This window comes from Oryctolagus cuniculus, chromosome 4, assembly GCF_964237555.1.
Source record: "Oryctolagus cuniculus chromosome 4, mOryCun1.1, whole genome shotgun sequence".
Taxonomy (NCBI): Eukaryota; Metazoa; Chordata; class Mammalia; order Lagomorpha; family Leporidae; genus Oryctolagus; species Oryctolagus cuniculus.
This window is the reverse complement of record NC_091435.1, coordinates 94,582,625-94,601,810: the sequence shown is the minus strand read 5'-3', so window position 1 is coordinate 94,601,810 and position 19,186 is coordinate 94,582,625. Positions and strand designations below refer to the sequence as shown.

Below are 19,186 nucleotides of genomic sequence, written 5' to 3'. Positions count from 1 at the left end.
TTTCAATGCCTATTTCACAAATCTCACAAAATGTGTTTCTCTAACTATTCCTCTGCTACCATTCCTCCCTATCCTAAAATATTCTACTATTCACTCTTAATTCAGTCAGTACCAGAAAACCCTGTGCATCATCTTCTCAGAATGTTTCCTCTTCCTTTTTTTTCCTTCTTTTTTTTAACTTTTATTTAATGAATATAAATTTCCAGAGTACAGAATACTGATTACAATGGCTTCCCCCCCATAACATCCCTCCAACCCGCAACCCTCCCCTTATCCACTCCCTCTCCCCTTCCATTCACATCAAGATTCATTTTCGATTCTCTTTATATACAGAAGATCAGTTTAGCGTACATTAAGTAAAGATTTCAACAGTTTGCTCCCACACAGAAACATAAAGTGAAAAATACTGTTTGAGTACTAGTTATAGCATGAAATCTCAATGTACAGCACACTAAGGACAAAGATCCTACATGAGGAGTAAGTGCACAGTGACTCCTGTTGTTGACTTAACAAATTGACACTCTTGTTTATGGCCTCAGTAATCACCCTAGGCTCTTGTCATGAGCTGCCAAGGCTATGGAAGCCCCCTGAGTTCACCGACTCTGATCATTTTTAGACAAGGCCATGGTCAAAGTGGAAGTTCCCTCCTCCCTTCAAAGAAAGGTACCTCCTTCTTTGATGACCCATTCTTTGCACTGGGATCTCACTCACGGAGATCTTTCATTTAGGTTTTTTTTTCCCCCAGAGTGTCTTGGCTTTCCATGCCTGAAATACTCTCATGGGCATTTCAGCCAGATCTGCATGCCTTAAGGGATGATTATGAGGCCAGAGTGCTGTTTAGGACATCTGCTATTCTATGGGTCTGCTGTGTATCTCACTTCCCATGTTGGATCATTCTCTCCCTTTTTGATTCTATCAGCTAGTATTTGCAGACACTATTCTGTTTATGTGATCCCTTTGGTTCTTAGTCCTATCATTACGATCAATTGTGAACAGAAATTGATCACTGGGACTAGTGAGATGGCATTGGTACACGCCATCTCGATGGGATTGAATTAGAATCCCCTGGTATGTTTCTAACTCTACTGTTTGGGGTAAGTCAGCTTGAGCATGTCCCGAATTGCACATCTCTTCCCTCTCTTATTCCCACTCATATTTAACAGCGATCACTTTTCAGTTAAGTTTCAGCACTTAAGAAGAATTGTGTATTGATTACAGTATTCAACCAAAAGTATTAAGTAGAACAAACAAAAAAAAATACTAAGAGGGATAACATATTAAGCTGCTCATCAACAGTCAGGGTGAGGGCTGATCAAGTCACTGTTTCTCATAGTGTTCATTTCACTTTAACAGGTTTCCTTTTTGACAACTAACTGAGCAGCAAAGGGGAAACTTGTTGAAGTGAAATGGACACTATGAGAAACAGTGACTTGATCAGCTCTTGTCCTGGCAGTTGATGTACAATGTAATACTTTATCCATTTTGGTATTTTTTTTTTTTGTTCTAGTACCATTGGTTGAACTCTATAATTAACACACAATTATTCTTAGGTGTTTAAATTTTAACTGAAAAGTAATCCCTGTTAGGAATTTGGAAAACATTATGTTGAGTGAAATAAGCCAATCCCAAAGGGACAAATACCACTTGTTCTCCTTGATAGGTGACAACTAACTGAGCACCAAAAAGGAAACCTGTTAAAGTGAAATGAACATAACCTCCCTCTTACCCGCAACCCTCCCATCTCCCACTCCCTCTCCCATCCCATTCACAACAAGATTCATTTTCAATTATCCTTATATACAGAAGATCAATTTAGTATTTACTAAGTAAAGACTTCAACAGTTTACACCCACACAGAAACACAAAGTTTGTTTGAGTACTAGTTATACTGTTAATTGACATAGTACAACACATTAAGGACAGAGATCCTACATGGGGAGTAGGTGCATAGTGACTCCTGTTGTTGATTTAACAATTGACACTTGTTTATGGCGTCAGTAATCACCCGAGGCTCTTGTCATGAGTTGCTAAGGCTATGGAAGCCTCTTTTGTTCGCCAACTCTGATCATATTTAGACAAGGCCATAGTCAAAGTGGAAATTCTCTCCTCCCTTCAGAGAAAGGTACCTCCTTCTTTGATGGCTCGTTCTTTCCGCTGGGATTCACTCCCAGAGATCTTTCATTTACAGTAGATTTTATTTATTTATTTATTTTTTTTCCAGAGTGTCTTGGCTTTCCATGCCTGAAATACTCTCATGGGCTTTTTAGTCAGACCTGAATGCCTTAAGGGTTGATTCTGAGGCCAGAGTGCTGTTTAGGACATCTGCCATTCTATGAGACTGCTGTGTATCCTGCTTCCTATGTTGGATCATTCTCTCCTTTTTAATTATATCAGTTAGTATTAGCAGACACTAGTCTTGTTTATGTGATCCCTTTGACTCTTAATCCTATCATTATGATCAATTATGAACTGAAGCTGATCACTTGGACTAGTGAGATGGCATTGGTACATGCCACCTCGATGGGTTTGAATTGGAATCCCCTGAGTTTTGTCTAACTTTATTTCATACCTTTGTCAAACTAATGGTTAAGAATATTATACTGTTAGTGTTTTTCCATATTCTTTTTATTTATTTTTAAGTTTTTTTTTTTTTTTATATAAGGTGAACAAGTTTCATGTATTTCCTGTGTAAAGATTTAGGAGCATAGTGATACTTCCCATTCTACCCTCCCTCTCACTCTTCTCCTTCCTTTTGTATTTTTTCTTCTATTTTTACAGTGACATACTTTCAGTTTATTTTATTTTATTTTATTTTTTTTAATCTTTTATTTAATGAATATAAATTTCCAAAGTACGACTCATGTGTTACAATGGCTTCCCCCCCCATACCGTCCCTCCCACCCACAACCCTCCCCTTTCCCACTCCCTCTCCCCTTCCATTCACATCAAGATTCATTTTCGATTATCTTAATATACAGAAGATCAGCTTAGTATACCTTAAGTAAGTATTTCAACAGTTTGCTCCCACACAAAAACATAAAGTGAAAAATAATAGATGATTTTTTTTAAATGATGATGAAATCAGATCAGACCTATTGTCATGTTTAATCCCAGTGAGAGTCAAGTTGGGAATTGATAATTTCTTTCTTTCTTTTTTTTTTTTTTAACAGAAGATCAGTTTAGTGTACATTAAGTAAAGATTTCAGTCGTTTGCACCCCCATAGAAACACAAAGTGAAATATACTGTTTGAGTACTCGTTATAGCATTAAATCACAATGTACAGCACGTTAAGGACAGAGATCCTACATGAGGAGTAAGTGCACAGTGACTCCTGTTGTTGACTTTACCAATTGACACTCCTGTCTATGGCATCAGTAATCTCCCTCTGCTCCAGTTATGAGTTTCCAAGGCTATGGAAGCCCCTTGAGTTCTCCGACTCTTATCTTGTTTAGACACGGTCATAGTCAAAGTGGAGGTTCTCTCCTCCCTTCAGAGAAAGGCACCTCCCTCTTTGAAGACCTGTTCTTTCCACTGGGATCTCACTCACAGAGATCTTTTTGCCAGAGTGTCTTGGCTTTCCATGCCTGAAATACTCTCATGGGCTTTTCAGCCAGATCCGAGTGCCTTTAGGGCTGATTCTGAGGCCAGAGTGCTATTTAGGACATCCGCCATTCTATGAGTCTGCTGAGTATCTCACTTCCCATGTTGGATCACTCTCCCCTTTATTTATTCTATCGGTTGGTGTTAGCAGATACTAGACTTGTTTATGTGCTCCCTTTGACTCTTACTCCTTTCATTATGATCAATTGTGAACTGAAATTGATCACTTGGAGTAGTGAGATGGCATTATTTTATAATCATAAGCTTAACCCTCCACTAAGTAAAGAATTCAACAAATAGTAAGAAGAAAAACACTATTCCTCAACAGTAGAGACAAAAGCTGTAAACAATTATCAAACCTCAAAATGTCAATTTTGCTCATATGGATTACTTTTTTTGTACTGTATTGGTTACCATAGATCAGGGAAAACGTATGATATATGTCTTTTTGGGACTGGCTTGTTTCACTAAGCATTTAGGTTTAATGATTTGTGATGACTTTGAAATTTACTGTATATAGGTGAAATAGCCATTTCTCTATTTCATTACTGTTTACAGCCATTGCTTACATTTCCACTAAACTAGAGTCTTTGTGTTTTTTACTTATTGAACACTTTATTTACTGGAGCATTAAGCCCTTGACTGCAATGTAAATTAAAGATATATTATCTCAACAGTGAAGGGGAGGGGCCAACACTGTGGCATAGTGGGTAAAGTTACCACCTGCAGTGCCAGCATTACATATGGGCACCGGTTCAAATCTGGGTTGCTCCACTTCTGATCCAGCTCTCTGCTGTGGCCTGGGAAAGCAGTAGAAGATGGCCCAAGTCCTTGGACCCCTGCACCCACGTGGGAGACCTGGAAGACGCTCCTGGCTCCTGGCTTCAGATCAGCACAGCTCCTGCCATTGCAGGCAGCTGGAGAGTGAACCAGTGGATGGAAGACCTCTCTCTCTCTTTCTGCCTCTCCTTCTCTCTGTGTATCTCTTTCAAATAAATAAATAAATCTTAAAAAAAAAAAGGTGAAGGAGAATAAGAGAGGGTGGAAGAAGAGGGGGAGTGCAGGTGTGAGGGAGGATAGGGTGAGAAGAATCACTATGTTCCTAAATTTGTATTTATGAAATGCATGAATTTTAAACAAAATAACTTAAAAACAAACAAAACCATGAAGGAAAGAAGGGGAAAGTAAAGAGGGAGAGAGGGTAGGAGGGAGGAGAATGGAGGAAGGGAAGGAAAAAGGGAATATCATTATATTCTCAGAACTGTATCTATGAACTATTGAACCTGTTAAAAATGAAGAATACAAAAAATTTAAAAATAAATTTACTTTAAAATAGGACTTTTCACTTTTTCTTGTAAGTCAGGGAAAAGGAGTGGTTTTATATAGTTTCTGGAAAACTTAGGTAACCAAGGCTAGTTTGATACCTTACAATAACTGTTGCAAGCTGCAATGACTACTATTATTCAAGATTCAGCATTTTTAGTGGTATGGCAGAACGACTCACACCTGAATGACAACGCCATCACGTCACTGTGGTTTCATTATGAAAACAGTACAGACGTGACTGTGGAAAGTATCTTAGTGAAGGCTTCTGTAAATAAAAACGGCAGTGAAGACACAGGCGGTCCTGTTGCTTAGGTTCTGATGACCTTACCCTCAGCCTGCAGGTGAGGTGCAGCAGGACTGGACAGCTTCTGAGGGGCCATCATTGCCTCCAGTAATGGGAACCACAAAGCCTGTAATGTCAGAGGAAAGCAAACACCGTGTTATTGTTAAGAATAAACAGCATCAAGGGACTGCGCTGTGGTACAGCGGGTTAAGCTGCTGCTTGTGATGTTGGCATTCCACATCCAAGTGCTGGTTTGAGTCTTATCCACTTCACTTCTGATCCAGCTCCCTGCTCATGTGCCTCAGAGAGCTGCAGCATATGGCCCAAGTATTTGGAAGGAAGAAAGATGGACAGAGTTCCTGGCTTCTGGCTTCAGTCCGGCAGACTCCACTGCAACCACTTGGGGAGTGAACTAAGGATGGAAGATATATCCCTGTTCCTTTCTCTCTCTGTCACTCTGCCTTTCAGATAAATAAATAAATCTTAAACAAAGAGCACAAAACAAAAAACAAACTACCATCAGCACAGTGTTGTAGAGAACGAAGTGTACTTCTGTACAAAAAGAAAAAAGGGAACATTTGATTGGGAGGAGAAAAGACAACAAAAAACAGGGACCAGAGAAAAGACAACAAAAAACAGGGACCACAGCTAGAACAGATATCTTTACCCTGCGGCCTTGGGAAACAGAACCACGCTGAAAGGAAGTAACTGGAGGCCTTGGAACTGCAACCTCCTGTGCCCTGGAGAACAGAGAAGCCAGGCAGGAGCTTCCTGTGAGGTTCTCATCTACTCTGGTATAAATGTATCACTGACACAGTCTGAAGGACCCTACGGACTCAGCAGAAAGCAATAAGCAATAAGCAACTCCCACGGCTGTCCTCCTGTTTCTTTCTTTTGCTACATCAGTCAAAAAAAACAAATAAAGGTAATACAAAGTTTTTAATATATCAAGTTTTTTTTTTAATAGTTTATTTGAAAGTCAGAGTTACAGAGAGCGACAGAGACAGAGAGAGGTCTTCTATCCATTGGTTCATTCCCTATATGGACACAATGGCTGGGGCTGGGCCAGTCTGAAGCCAGGAACTCTTATCTGGGTCTCCCATATGGGTGTAGGGACCCAAATACTTGGGCCATGTTCCGCTGCTTTTCCAGGTGCACTGGTAGGGAGCTAGATCAGAAGTGAAGCAGCCGGGCTGCCAGGACTTGAACCAGCACTCATATGGAATGCCAGCATTGTAGGCAATGGCTTGACCCACTATGACACAAATCAGGCCCCTCAGGCATTATTTTATATTTACCAGTCATCAGATTGCAGAGTGGACATTAATGTTATTGTAATGAACATTACCAACCATGCCAAGAGATAAAGAAATAGATCTATCATTTATTTATCCCTTATCATGCTAGGTACTGTCGCTCCCCCTCTTCGTGGAGGAACAACACAGGACCCTGCGCTGTTCTTTTGTCTGCTCGGCCCTTCCCAGGTTTGCTGCTGGTTCTTCCCAGGTTGGCTACCGTCCCTTCCACCTCCGTGGAAGGGCGGTTCCCCCTGCCACTTTCCCGGGGGAGCGGCACACCGCCGGCCGGCTCTCTCGGGGGCTGCTCAGGTGTTCCTTCAGATAGATGTTCCTGGTGCGTGTTGTCTCTCTCCTCCTTTATAGTCCTCTTCCACCAATCCCAACTCTGCTACCCACACGCCGAGTATGCTGCTCTCCTCCAATCAGGAGCAGGTCCTACAGTTTATTGGTTGAACTGGAGGCAGCTGTGTAGAAGCTGTTTCCTCCTCTCCCAGCGCCATATTGTGGGAGAGCAGATGCATAGAATAAGTCTTAATTCCAGTAACAGTCTAGTCCGAGTTGCTCCCCACAAGGTACTCTATTAAATGTTGTACATATACTTTTTCATTTAAATCTCATAATAACCTTATAGGGTAGGAATTATCTTCACTTAAGAAATTGAGGCTTAGAGAAATTATGTAATTTACCAAAGATTACACTGCAATAAATTTGTTAACTGGATTCTGGATTTGGTACTCTTCCTAAGTTAAAGGAAACAGTCTTATTATAAAAATCAACATTAGAAACATGTCTCTTTTAAAATAATGATTTACAAATGCCTTAAATTAGTGTTTTAGAAGGATCCTATTGCTGTGAATATCCAGAGAGCATGCAGAGAAGTCAGCACTAACTGAGCAGGATGAGAGCGGTTGTTGACAGAAGAGTGCACCTTCTGTCCCCACCACCTGCAATCGGCCTGACAATGAAGGCGGGAGTGCCTTAAGGCAAGGGGACAGGCTGAGTCCAGCAGGCTTCTCCACCGGTGACTGTCCGCTTAGGAGCTCTACCAAGCAACTGTTATCTGCCCCCTTTCAAGGTAAAGGCAGGATTTTATGACAACTTTCTGCATATCTTCTTAAACTTCTTGAACAACTTGTTAACTCTTTTACACTGGTGATTCTTTATGTTATTGAAATTTTATTTTATCCAATATTCATGAACTTTGAATGTTATTTTATTGTGTTTTATTCTTAGCTAGCTTCATGTAAGTTACCTTTAACTTTTTTTTTTTTTTTTTTTTTTTTGGCAGGCAGATTTAGACAGAGAGAGAGAGAGAGAGAGAGAGAGAGAAAGGTCTTCCTTTTTCATTGGTTCACCCCCCAAATGGCCACTACGGCCAGCGTGCTGCGCCGATCTGAAGCCAGGAGCCAGATGCTTCCTCCTGGTCTCCCACGAGGGTGCAGGGCCCAAGCACTTGGGCCATCCTCCACTGCCTTCCCGGGCCACAGCAGAGAGCTGGACTGGAAGAGGAGAGACCGGGACAGAATCTGCCGCCCCAACTGGGACTAGAACCCAGGGTGCTGGGGCCGCAGGCGGAGGATTAGCCTAGTGAGCCGTGGCGCCAGCCAACCTTTAACTTATTTTTAGAACTATGTGATTTATTTTTGTGTATTTAATGATTTTTCTAATTGTGTATAGCATGTCCAATGTTTACCTTTTGGTTTTAAAATTTATTATGTTTAGAAGTTTGATTTTTAGATTTTCTTATTTAACCCACACAACTTAAAAGAATTATATTTTCAAAGGTTAGTTTATTCTTGATTTATAAATGGTAGACTGGAGGTAACAGCCAGGGGATGTGTTCACATCCTCAAACAGTGGAGTTCTTCTTCCATTAAATATCCACATGAACTCTAAATATGTGCTAAACACTCTGTAAATATTACTCTCTCTCTCACTCTTTAATATTGATGCTTAACATTTTAACTTGGATAACTCTAAAAACCCACAACCTATAATAGGTATCCAGAACACAAAGATAATCCTACCTCCTGAGAGAGCCACACAACTGGACCGAATTACTTTCTCTCGATGTATAACAAATAGCTTGCTTTTCAGGGAATTACATGCATAGCAAAGCCACAGACTTTGGTACCAGTAAGGCTGGACACTGGGGCAGCAGCATAAACATATATATCAAAGTAGAAGAGGTAGTTAGGGATTCTATTTGGGAAAGGTTGACACCCAACTTCATGATGTTAAATCTTCTGATGGAACTTTTTGGTGGGAGATATTAGAGACAGTTCATTATCAAGTTTTTTAGATATTTTACATTTTCTAATTATTATAGGGTCTGAAGCAATAGTTCTTGTTTTTAGAATCTCCAGTACAAAACAAACAAAACTAACAAAAAGCAAAGCAAAGAGAAACAAAGCAGTCAACCATTAAAATCCCTTAAACGTTTGTATTAGCATTGTTACAAAAATAGTATTTATAAAACTATGGGGTCAGTGAAGCCACCGCCTGCAATGCAGGCATCCAGTGTGGGTACCAGTTCAAGTCCCTGCTGCTCTTCTAATCAGCTCTCTGCTATGGCCTAAGAAAGCAGTAGAAGATGGCCCAAGTCCTTGGGCCCCTGCACCCATGTGGGAGACCCGTAGGAAGCTCCTGGATCCAGGCTTCAGATCGGCATAGCTCCGGCTTTGCGGCCAACTGGGGAGTGAACCAGTGGATGGAAGACCTCTATCATTCTTTCTGCCTCCTCTCAAATAAATAAATAAATCTTTAAAAAAACAATGAATATTCAAATATATTTTGATGTTGTTATTAATCTGTTCAGACTGAAGCAGAAGAAACCAGTTGTTAGAGGGAGCAGGGAGTAAGAGAGGGATATGTGTGTGTGTGTGTGTGTGTGTGTTTTACGAAAGGGAAAGAGACCTCTTTTACAGCTAAGACAGGATAGAAATTGGACTCAATCAGTCCCCTCCTGATCTGACAGTCATCATTCCCTAACCTGACTATGTATCCATCCCCAGTTCCAACCAATCAGGAACAAGCAGCCTCCTATAGTCCTACTAGGGACTTCCCTGACCTGTACTCAGCCTAGAACAGCCTAATGTCACCAATATATGACCTTCCTGGAGTGATGGCAGTGAGTTAATACCACCATTTTGAGCTTGTTGTGTGTAAAAAAAACCCCAACATACCTACATAGAACATCAACCTGAATACAGGCTGAAGTGTCATGTGCTGCGGGGTAGGAGCAGAACTCCAGGCTGGGTGCAGATTGAAGGGCAGTGCCCTATGCTGGGGCTGGGTGCAGATTGAAGGGCAGTGCCCTATGCTGGGACTGGGGGCAGGGGGGAGGGGGGAGGGGGTCTACCACACCTCACCAACCCAATAAAAGCACCCATTCAGCTCCCACTGGAGAGCCAGTCGGCAGCACCTCTTCCCACTATGCTGCCTCCTCTGTGTTCCAGCACAAGCCCCAATTAACCTTGTCTGGGCTGCATATCAGCCTCTGATCAATTTCTATTTGAAGTGAGCCAGAGAACCTGGGGTCAGCAACAAAGGTAGACTTCTCTTATGAGTGCATTTCAAACAGCTCATGGAAAATGGAGTTAAAAGATAGATTTATTTTTGTGCATGAAGAAACTAGAAATCTGCACGTAGCGTTTTTAAAACATATATTTGCCATAAAAGTTCTGAAGACCCCTAATATATGCAGTTAGATGAAGTACTACTCTTAGAGAATCTTTATCAAAACAAATTAAATTCAGACACATTTGTTTTATTCACAAAAAGAAAATTCTCCTTTTGCCACATCAATGTGGCAAAAACACTGTCTCTAACTGAGGGACCCAGAATTCAAATACAAATAGAACTCAAATTCAAACACTACAGTTGTAGAGATAGGGATTTTGAATTTTACTGTACTGTTAATATCTGTGAATCAGAACATGTTTTACCTTATGTGAACCTAAGCTGCTGTATTTATAAAACATTTTTCTTCAAGTTTCCATGTTAAGGAAGAGTATCAAAAAGTTATGAGAGGACTTAGAAGTGCCAAATATTTTTAAAAAGTTCAGTGTTAAAAATGTGTAAGTATAGCTTTAATAATTCTGCCCTCTGTGTTTCTCTATCAAAATAAAACAATTTCCAAATATGGCCAGCTAACCTAAAGAGGAATAAAAATAAGAACTTTGGAATGGGAAAATCATGGCAAAAACTGCTACTGAGCCCATAATCCATGTGAGTAAACAGTAAACAACTGTGAGAATTATGGACACAGAAAAATAATGTATTAAAAACCTTAATAAGGGCTGGCACCGCAGCTCACTAGGTTAATCTTCTGCCTGCGGCGCCAGCACCCCGCATTCTAGTCCCGGTTGGGGCGCCGGATTCTGTCCCGGTCTCTCCTCTTCCAGTCCAGCTCTCTGTTGTGGCCGGGAGTGCAGTGGAGAATGGCCCAAGTGCTTGGGCCCTGCACCCACATGGGAGACCAGGAAGAAGTACCTGGCTCCTGGCTTTGGATCGGCGCAGCGCGCCGGCCGTAGCAGCCATTTGTGGGGTGAACCAACGGAAGGAAGACCTTTCTCGCTCTCTCTTTCTCTTTCATTGTCTAACTCTGCCTGTCCAAAACAAAAACAAAAACAAAAACAAAAACAAAACAACAACAACAAAAAACCTTGTCGCTCCCCCTCTTCGTGGAGGAACGACACAGGACCCTGCGCTGTTCTTTCGTCTGCTCGGCCCTCCCCGGGTTTGCTGCTGGTTCTTCCCGGGTTGGCTACTATCCCTTCCACCTCCGTGGAAGGGCAGTTCCCCCTGGCCACATTCCCCACTTCCGCAGGGGAGCGGCACACCGCCGGCCGGCTCTCTGGGGGCTGCACAGGTGTTCCTTCAGCTAGATGTTCCCCTTAGATGTTCCTGGTGCATGCCGTCTCTCTCCTCCTTTATAGTCCTCCTCCGCCAATCCCAACTCGGCTGCCCACACGCCGAGTACGCTGCTCTCCTCCAATCAGGAGCAAGTCCTACAGTTTATTAGTTGAACTGGAGGCAGCTGTGCGGAAGCTGTTTACTTCTCTCCCAGCGCCATATTGTGGGAGAGCAGATGCATAGAATAAGCCTTAATTCCAGTAACTCAGTCCAGTCCGGGCTGCTCCCCACAAACCTTAATAAGGTAAAATAACTAGGGGATGGAGAAGAGAGGAGGCTGGGTAGCAAGTGTTATTTTATACAATTTCTTACCTGCGTGGCATTAAAGATGCCACAAATAAAAACTTAATTATAAACATATGAACATAATTCCAATCTACTATAGTTATTCACATTTCTTTAACTTTAGAGATTTACAAAGATAATATGAAGGTTCTTCAAAAAGTTCACAGAAAATAGATTTTAAAAGATAAGTTTGGGACTGGCACTGTAGTACACCTGCGGTGCCAGTACCCATGCTGGTTCCAGCTCTAGCTGCACCACTTCCAATCCAGCTCCCTGCTAATGTGCCTGGGAAAGCAGCAGAGGATAGCCCAAGTGCTTGGGCCCCTGCACACATGTGGGAGACCTGGAAGAAGCTCTTGGCTCCTGGCTTTGGATCTGCTCAACTCCAGCTGTTGTGGCCATTTTGGGAGTGAACCAGTGGATGGAAGATCTCTCTCTCTCTCTGTAACTTGGCTTTTCAAATAAAATAAATAAATCTTTAAAAAAAGAGAGATAAGTTCATTTTGGTGAAAGAAATTTTGAAATCTGGGGGCTGGAATTAAGCCACCACCTGCAGCACTGGCATCCCACATAGGTGCCAGTTTGAGGCCTGGTTGCTCCACTTCCAATGCAGCTCCAATAATATGTCTGGGAAAGCAGGGGAAGATGGCCTAACTGCTTGGGCCTCTGCACCCATGTGGGTGAAACTCCTGGCTCCTGGCCATTTGGGTAGTGAACCAGTAGATGGAAGATCTCCCTCTTTTTCTCTCTGCCTTTCAAATAAATAAAATAAATCTCAAAAAAATTTTTTTTAAATCTGTGCATATCCTTCTTCTTCTTCTTTTTTTTTTTTTTTTTTTTTGGACAGGCAGAGTGGACAGTGAGAGAGACAGAGAGAAAGGTCTTCCTTTTCCATTGGTTCACCTTCCAATGGCCGTTGCGGCCAGTGCACTGCAGCCGGCGCACCGCGCTGATCCGATGGCAGGAGCCAAGTACTTATCCTGGTCTCCCATGCGGGTGCAAGGCCCAAGGACTTGGGCCATCCTCCACTGCACTCCTGGGCCACAGCAGAGAGCTGGACAGGAAGAGGAGTGACCGGGACAGAATCCGGCGCCCCGACTGGGACTAGAACCCGGTGTGCCGGTGCCGCTAGGTGGAGGATTAGCCTATTGAGCCATGGCGCCGGCCCCATATCCTTGTTATAATACACATTTTCCATAAAACTTTTTGAAGACTCCTTATATGTTTAGAAATACTCATCTGAAATTTAGAAATTCCTCAATTTTACTTAAGCTTCCTAAAGAAGCCTGAATATATATAATATATACATTTATTTTTAAAAGATTTTATTTATTTTACTTGAAAGTCAGAGTTACACAGAGAGGGAAGGAGCAGCAGAGAGAGAGAGAGAGAGAGAGAGACATAGAAAGAGCTCTTCCATCCACTGGTTCACTCCCCAAATGACCACAACGGCCAGAGCTGAGCTGATCCAAAGCCGGGAGCCAGGAGCTTCTTCCAGGTCTCCCACGCGGGTACAGGGGCCTGAGGGGTTGGGCCATCTTCCACTGCTTTCCCAGGCCACAGCAGAGAGCTGGATTGAAAGTGGAGTAGCCGGAACTTGAACTGGTGCCCATAAGGGATGCCAGCACTGCAGGTGGCAGCCTTACCCACTACACCACAGCACCGGCCCCGCCTGAATATATTTTTAAAAGCAAGCATTATTTGATCCAATTTTTCTAAAATTATATCAAGCTAGACAGACAAAAATTCATCTAGAATTCTGTTCACTAAATGATAATATTAATTTCTGGTTGGCAGGGTAGATATATTATAATTTTAACAATATCTTTCTGTGTAACTTTATATACTGCATTTTTTTTAATATGATGAGTATGTATCAATTCATGAAAAAGCCTTTTTAATGAAGAAAAAATGTAATTTGTATTCTAAAGAGTCTTCATAATTTATGACCTTGAAAAATCCCTGACGGAAAAGATAATATACCCATCTCTTAAGATCAGAAAACATACTAAGATCTATGTTCATGGGGTAACACATATGGTAAAGACATACATGGCAAATCAACTGCATCCTGCATTTCAAAATCCCAGGCAGCAGAAATAGGCCAAGCAGGGTGAAGTCAGAGGCCTGTGCCCTGTGGGGTGAGGCATGGAGGAGTGAGGATGCGTAACCATACAACCTTCCTCAAACCACTGCAGAATTCAGCTCTCAAAGGACATCTCGCCCCTTCAGTGTTGCTGTGACTCCCACTGCACCAGGTGTTCAGCTATACCTCTTTCCATTTCGTTTCCCTCCTTTGTACAGTCTGCAGTAGTTGCAGCAGTGGCTCCAGCCTCGGTTGCACGTTGGAATCTGTGGGGAGCTTTTAGAGATACTGATGACTGGGTCCCAGCCCCGGAGGCTTTAACCGAGCTGGAGCGCAGCCTGAGCAAGCAGAGTTTTCAAAGCTCCCCAGGCGATTCTGACGTGCAGCCGACACTGAGAACCACTACGCCCTAGGCCTTCTTTGACCTTTTCCCAGCTTCCTCTATATTCTCAGGGCTTTCCCCCAGTTTCTCATGCTAACTTTCATGCACGGGGAACAGAAGAGATGATAAATAATGATCCCTAGTACCACCACATGGAATACACAAACTCTCAGTCCAGAGAGAACAGGAACATCTAGCATCCACACGCCTGAAGTCCTGTAGCACAGCCAATCTACGAACTGAAAGCCTGTGTGAGAACAAAGCAGCCAGACACTCCTTGTAATAACTTCAAGAGTCTTCCACTCCTGGGAACACTAAAAAGTGATTAAATCCTGCTGAATTAAACGCGGGTGGCTGACAGGGCAGTGGGAATAGAATTAATTTCTAGTTTCAAATCACAACAGGCTTTTAAACACCTGAGTAGTCATTCTCCTACCTCTCGCTGCTGTTCATTCAAATTATGTGAATTTCTCTGGCAAAGAGCAATTGTCTCTACCATGGTATCTTCAACATCCTTCAAGGAGGGATCCTCTTTGGTATCTAGATTCAGAAAAAGGGTAAACATCACTTAAGGATATATTATGGGTAATCTCTGAGCTCTGTGAAAAACTAAATCTTTTTTCCTATGTACAGCCTTAGTTTTCTATCTTATAAACATCCATATGACCTCATACCAAGGCTAAGTAGGTTAAAAAGCACACCATTCTGTGTGAATGTTTGCAATTCCAGCATCTACAAAGCATATGACATTTAGCATTTCAATATGCTTTCGCCTCAGTCATCTGTGTATTAGTTAGTCGAGGTTAGCCTTCACCTTGCTTGCTCTGCCATCTCTTTCTCTGCCTATATCTTAAATTTAGCTATTCCCACAAGATATTATCCTAGGCCGTGTTCTGTGGTTTAGTTATCTGTGTAAATCCATAGGTATAAGCACAGTGTCTTGAAGTTGCTACAAAATTCTTAAGCATACTGTCAAAACTGAATCTGCAAACAGATGGCAGACATGAGATTATTACTGGAAATTTATCTGCATAGGAATTTTAAAAATTGGCTTTTCTAGACCACCTGCAAATCATTGCAGTAATTTGTAAGAAATAGTCTTCATTTTCTCCTCATTATTTTATGCATTATCTGCAAAAATTATTCTCATAAGAGTAAATTTTTTAAAAAGTCATAAAATGCAACAAAATTGATATGATCAAATTGATCAAATACATATATCAGCATAATCATTAAATATATCAGTATAATCATTAAATACTTAGTTGGGCTATCAATATGGAAAAGCCCATCTAGTGTTTACCAAGGTTTCACAAAGATTTAGTATAATACCAGATGCTCAAAACATAACACAGACTCTACTATCTAGGACCTAACCATTTAAAAATGCAGACTGAGGTGGGTGTCTGGAGCAGCACATGAGTCGCCTCTCGGGACACAGCATCCCATATTGAGTCTGGACTTGAGTCCCAGCACTGCTTCTGATTCAGCTTCCTGCTAATGCTCACTCTGGGAGAAGCAAGTGACAGCTCAGATAGTTGGGTCCCCGCCACCTGCATGGAAGATCTGGATCAAGTTTCATGCTGGCCCTACCCTGGCTGCCGCAGGTATTGGAGAACTGAACCAGTAGATGAGAGATCTCTTTCTCTGTCTTTCACATAAACAAATAAATAATTTTAAAAATAATGTATATAAATTATCTACAAAGAATTAGGATAAAGCTGTGTTACAGGAATATGTGGAGCAAAGGATCTAAAAAAAATCTGCTTATGTTAGAGAAGTAGGCTAATTTAAAAATCACCTACCAAATGATTCCCTGACCTTCAGGAGGGCTATTTTGAAAATGTTAAAGAACATGAAGGCAAACAGCCTGATTAAAAAAAAAATGAAGGACTGAATATTTATTTCTCTAATGAAGATTTATAAATGTCCAAAGAGCACATGAATAGATCACAGAGAATGTGAATCAACAATACAAGAAGACACCACCTCACACCCACTAGGATGGCTACTTTCAAAAAGTCAGGAGGCAACAAGGGTCAGTGCAGATGTGGATACACTGGAATTCTGCCCACTGTTGGTGTGACTGTAAAATGGTACACTCGATAACAGCATGGCATTTCTTCAAAAAATTAAAAACAGAATTTCTGCTGGATCCAGCATCCTGCTTCTGAATAGAAACCAAAAGAACTGAAAGTCAGGTCTCAAGAAGATGTTATACACTCATGTACACAGCAGCATTATTCATAACTGCCAAAGGGCAGAAGCAACTGTCCATGTACAGATGAATAACAAACAGAATGTAGTGCATACACACAGTGGAGTATTATTCAGAATTCTGACATGCTTTACATTCATGAATTGTGAAGACATTATGCTAAGTGAAATAAACCGGTAACAAAAGAACAAACACTATCATTTCTTGCAAAGGAGATACCTGGAATAATCAAATTCAGAAAAAGAATGGTGGAAACAAAGCAGAATGGTGGTTGTCAGGGGCAGAGGCTGGGGAAATGGGAAGTTTTTGCTTAATGGATACACAGTTTTGGTTTGCAGAGACAAAAAAAATCTGGAAATAGATGGTGACAGTTGTATAATAATGTGAAAATACTTGGTGCCACTGAACCGTATACTTAAAAATGGTTAAAATGGTAAGTTTTATGTTATATTTATTACCACAATATTTTAAAATAAACAATTATTTTTAGAATGTCAAGGAACATGATAGAAATTTCTATCTACTGGTAACAAAAGAACAAACACTGTAATTTCTTGCAAAGGAGGTACCTGGAGTAATCAAATTCAGAAAAAGAAACATTAGCTATTGCCAATAAGGAGCTCTGAGCTGCTACTGTCTCACAAATTATAATAATTTTTAGTTATGCCAGATTTATAACCAAAATTAAGTACAAATATATAACTATAAAGAAAATCAACAGCATGAACAGTGACTAGCTTCCTGTATAATTAATCTGTTGACAACTGGCATCACAAAGCCACACTGGCTTATATGATTTACGATTAAAATCTTTAAAAATTGGCTAAAATTTTAATCAATGTTAAAGTGGATAAACAGTAATTATGTGGATGGACTAATGGAATTATTACTTATTAAATGCATTTTGTTAGCATCTTTTAAAACATGGATTCTTTGGAAGAAAAACAAAAACTGTACATTGCACTTAAGAACTTACTCTTACCTTGATGGGTTATCCCTCGAAGTTTGCTTTGTAGTCTCTAGGAGGTAAAAAGAATACAGGAGTTAAAGGGACACTATAAATTTCTATCGATCAAACAATTGAATTAAGCCATTATAAAGGTAAAATCCCAAGAAACACCAAAGTTCTTTAGAATGGTCCCGGGGCTGGCATTGTGGCACAATGAACTAAGCTGCTGCCTGCACTGCTGGCATCCTGTATCAGAGCACCAGTTCGAGTCCCGGCTGCTCAGCCTCCAATCCAGTTCCCTGATAACGTGCCTGGGAAAACAGCAAAGGGTGGTCCAAGTGCTTGGGCCTCTGCACTCATGTTGCAGACTTAGATGAAGCTTGGGGCTCCTGGCTTTTGTCTGGACCAGCCCCTGGCTATTACTGCCATTTGGGGAGTGAAGCAGTAGATGGAAGATTTCTGTCTCTTTGTCTCTGTCTCTCCCTCTTTCCCTCTTCCTTTGAAATAAAATAAATCTTAAACAAACAAACAAAAAGGCCAGCACTATGGTAAAGAGGGTAATACCTCAGCCTGCAATGCTGGCATCCCATGTGGGTGAGTTCAAGTCCCAACTGCTCCACTTCCAATCCAGCTCCTTGCTAATGTGCCTGGGAAACAGCAGAGAATCGCCCAAGTGTTTGAGCCCCTAATACCCCTGGGGGAGAACTGGAAGAAGCTCCTGGCTTTTGGCTTTGGCCTGGTGCAGCCCTGGCCACTGCAGCCATTTGGGGAGTTAACCAGCAGATGGACAATCTCTTTCTGTCTCTCCTTGTTTCTTTACGTCTGCCTTTCAAATAAATAAATAAATTTTTAAAACAAAAAAAGAGAATGGTCTCTTCTTGCCATTCAGGAGACAATACTGCATATATCGAAAGCACAGCCAGCAGTACATGAAAAATCAAGGATCATTTATTCTGCTCCAGTTCTGTCTCTGCCACCCTCCCACACAGTCATCAATGACATTCATTAGGCACAATAATGAGGATGCTCCACATAAGCATATAAAATTCATATTGGGGAGGGTGTAGCATTGTGGAGCAGTGGGTTAAGCCACTGCCTGCAACACTGGCATCCCATATGGGTGATGATTCAACTCCCTGCTAATGCACCTAGGAAAGCAGCGGAAGACATTCCAAGTCCTTGAGAACCTGCACCCATGTAGGAGACCCTGATGGGGTTTCAGGCTCATGGCTTCAGCCTGGCCCAGTCCCAAAGGTTGCAGCCATTTGGGGAACCAGTGGATGGAAGATCTCTCTCTGTCTCTCTTTCTCTGTAACTCTGCCTTTCAAATAAATAAATAAATCTTTAAAAAATTCATATTGGGTTATAAGAAAAAAGGAATGGTTGGGTGAGTGGGAGAAGAAAAGAACACACAAGCCTATCCTCACAGCATAGGGCACAGCCATGGGTGTGGTAACTTCCAAATATGCAGTTGTAGCACCCACTATTCTGTTGAATCTACATCCTCAGATAATCTTAACAGATATTTGAAACGATTCTTCATACACATGGAAGCTGGCCCTAATATATCCCTTCTACCCTAGACTTGCTCCTTTTCTTAGGGTTTTCTTCTGCAGTTTTTGATCACAGAATTTTACAACAGAAAGTGAAAAAACAAAACAAAAATAAGCTTATATGCTAACATCATCACTATTTCTTCTTACTTCATGCAATATTCAAATGATCAATAAGTTCTCAAATCTACTTCCTCTTCTTTCCATCACTACTGCCACACCCAGTTTAAGCCCTTACCAACACTGATCTGTGCTATTGCAATGGCCACCCAAGTGCTATTTACTTTC

General features: G+C 41.4%; 1 protein-coding gene across 2 annotated transcripts in view; it reads right to left on the bottom strand.

The window, feature by feature from the left end:
• VPS8 (VPS8 subunit of CORVET complex) overlaps positions 1–19,186 on the bottom strand; it is a 274,516-nt gene that overhangs the window by 70,706 nt on the left and 184,624 nt on the right. For both annotated transcript variants that reach the window (XM_008266588.4, XM_070072435.1), the window contains 3 exons: positions 17,379–17,415; positions 14,615–14,718; positions 5,256–5,337 (listed from right to left, as the gene is read on the bottom strand). In XM_008266588.4, coding sequence (XP_008264810.1) covers positions 5,256–5,337; positions 14,615–14,718; positions 17,379–17,415 — 223 coding nt within the window. The remainder of the gene's footprint in view (positions 1–5,255; positions 5,338–14,614; positions 14,719–17,378; positions 17,416–19,186) is intronic.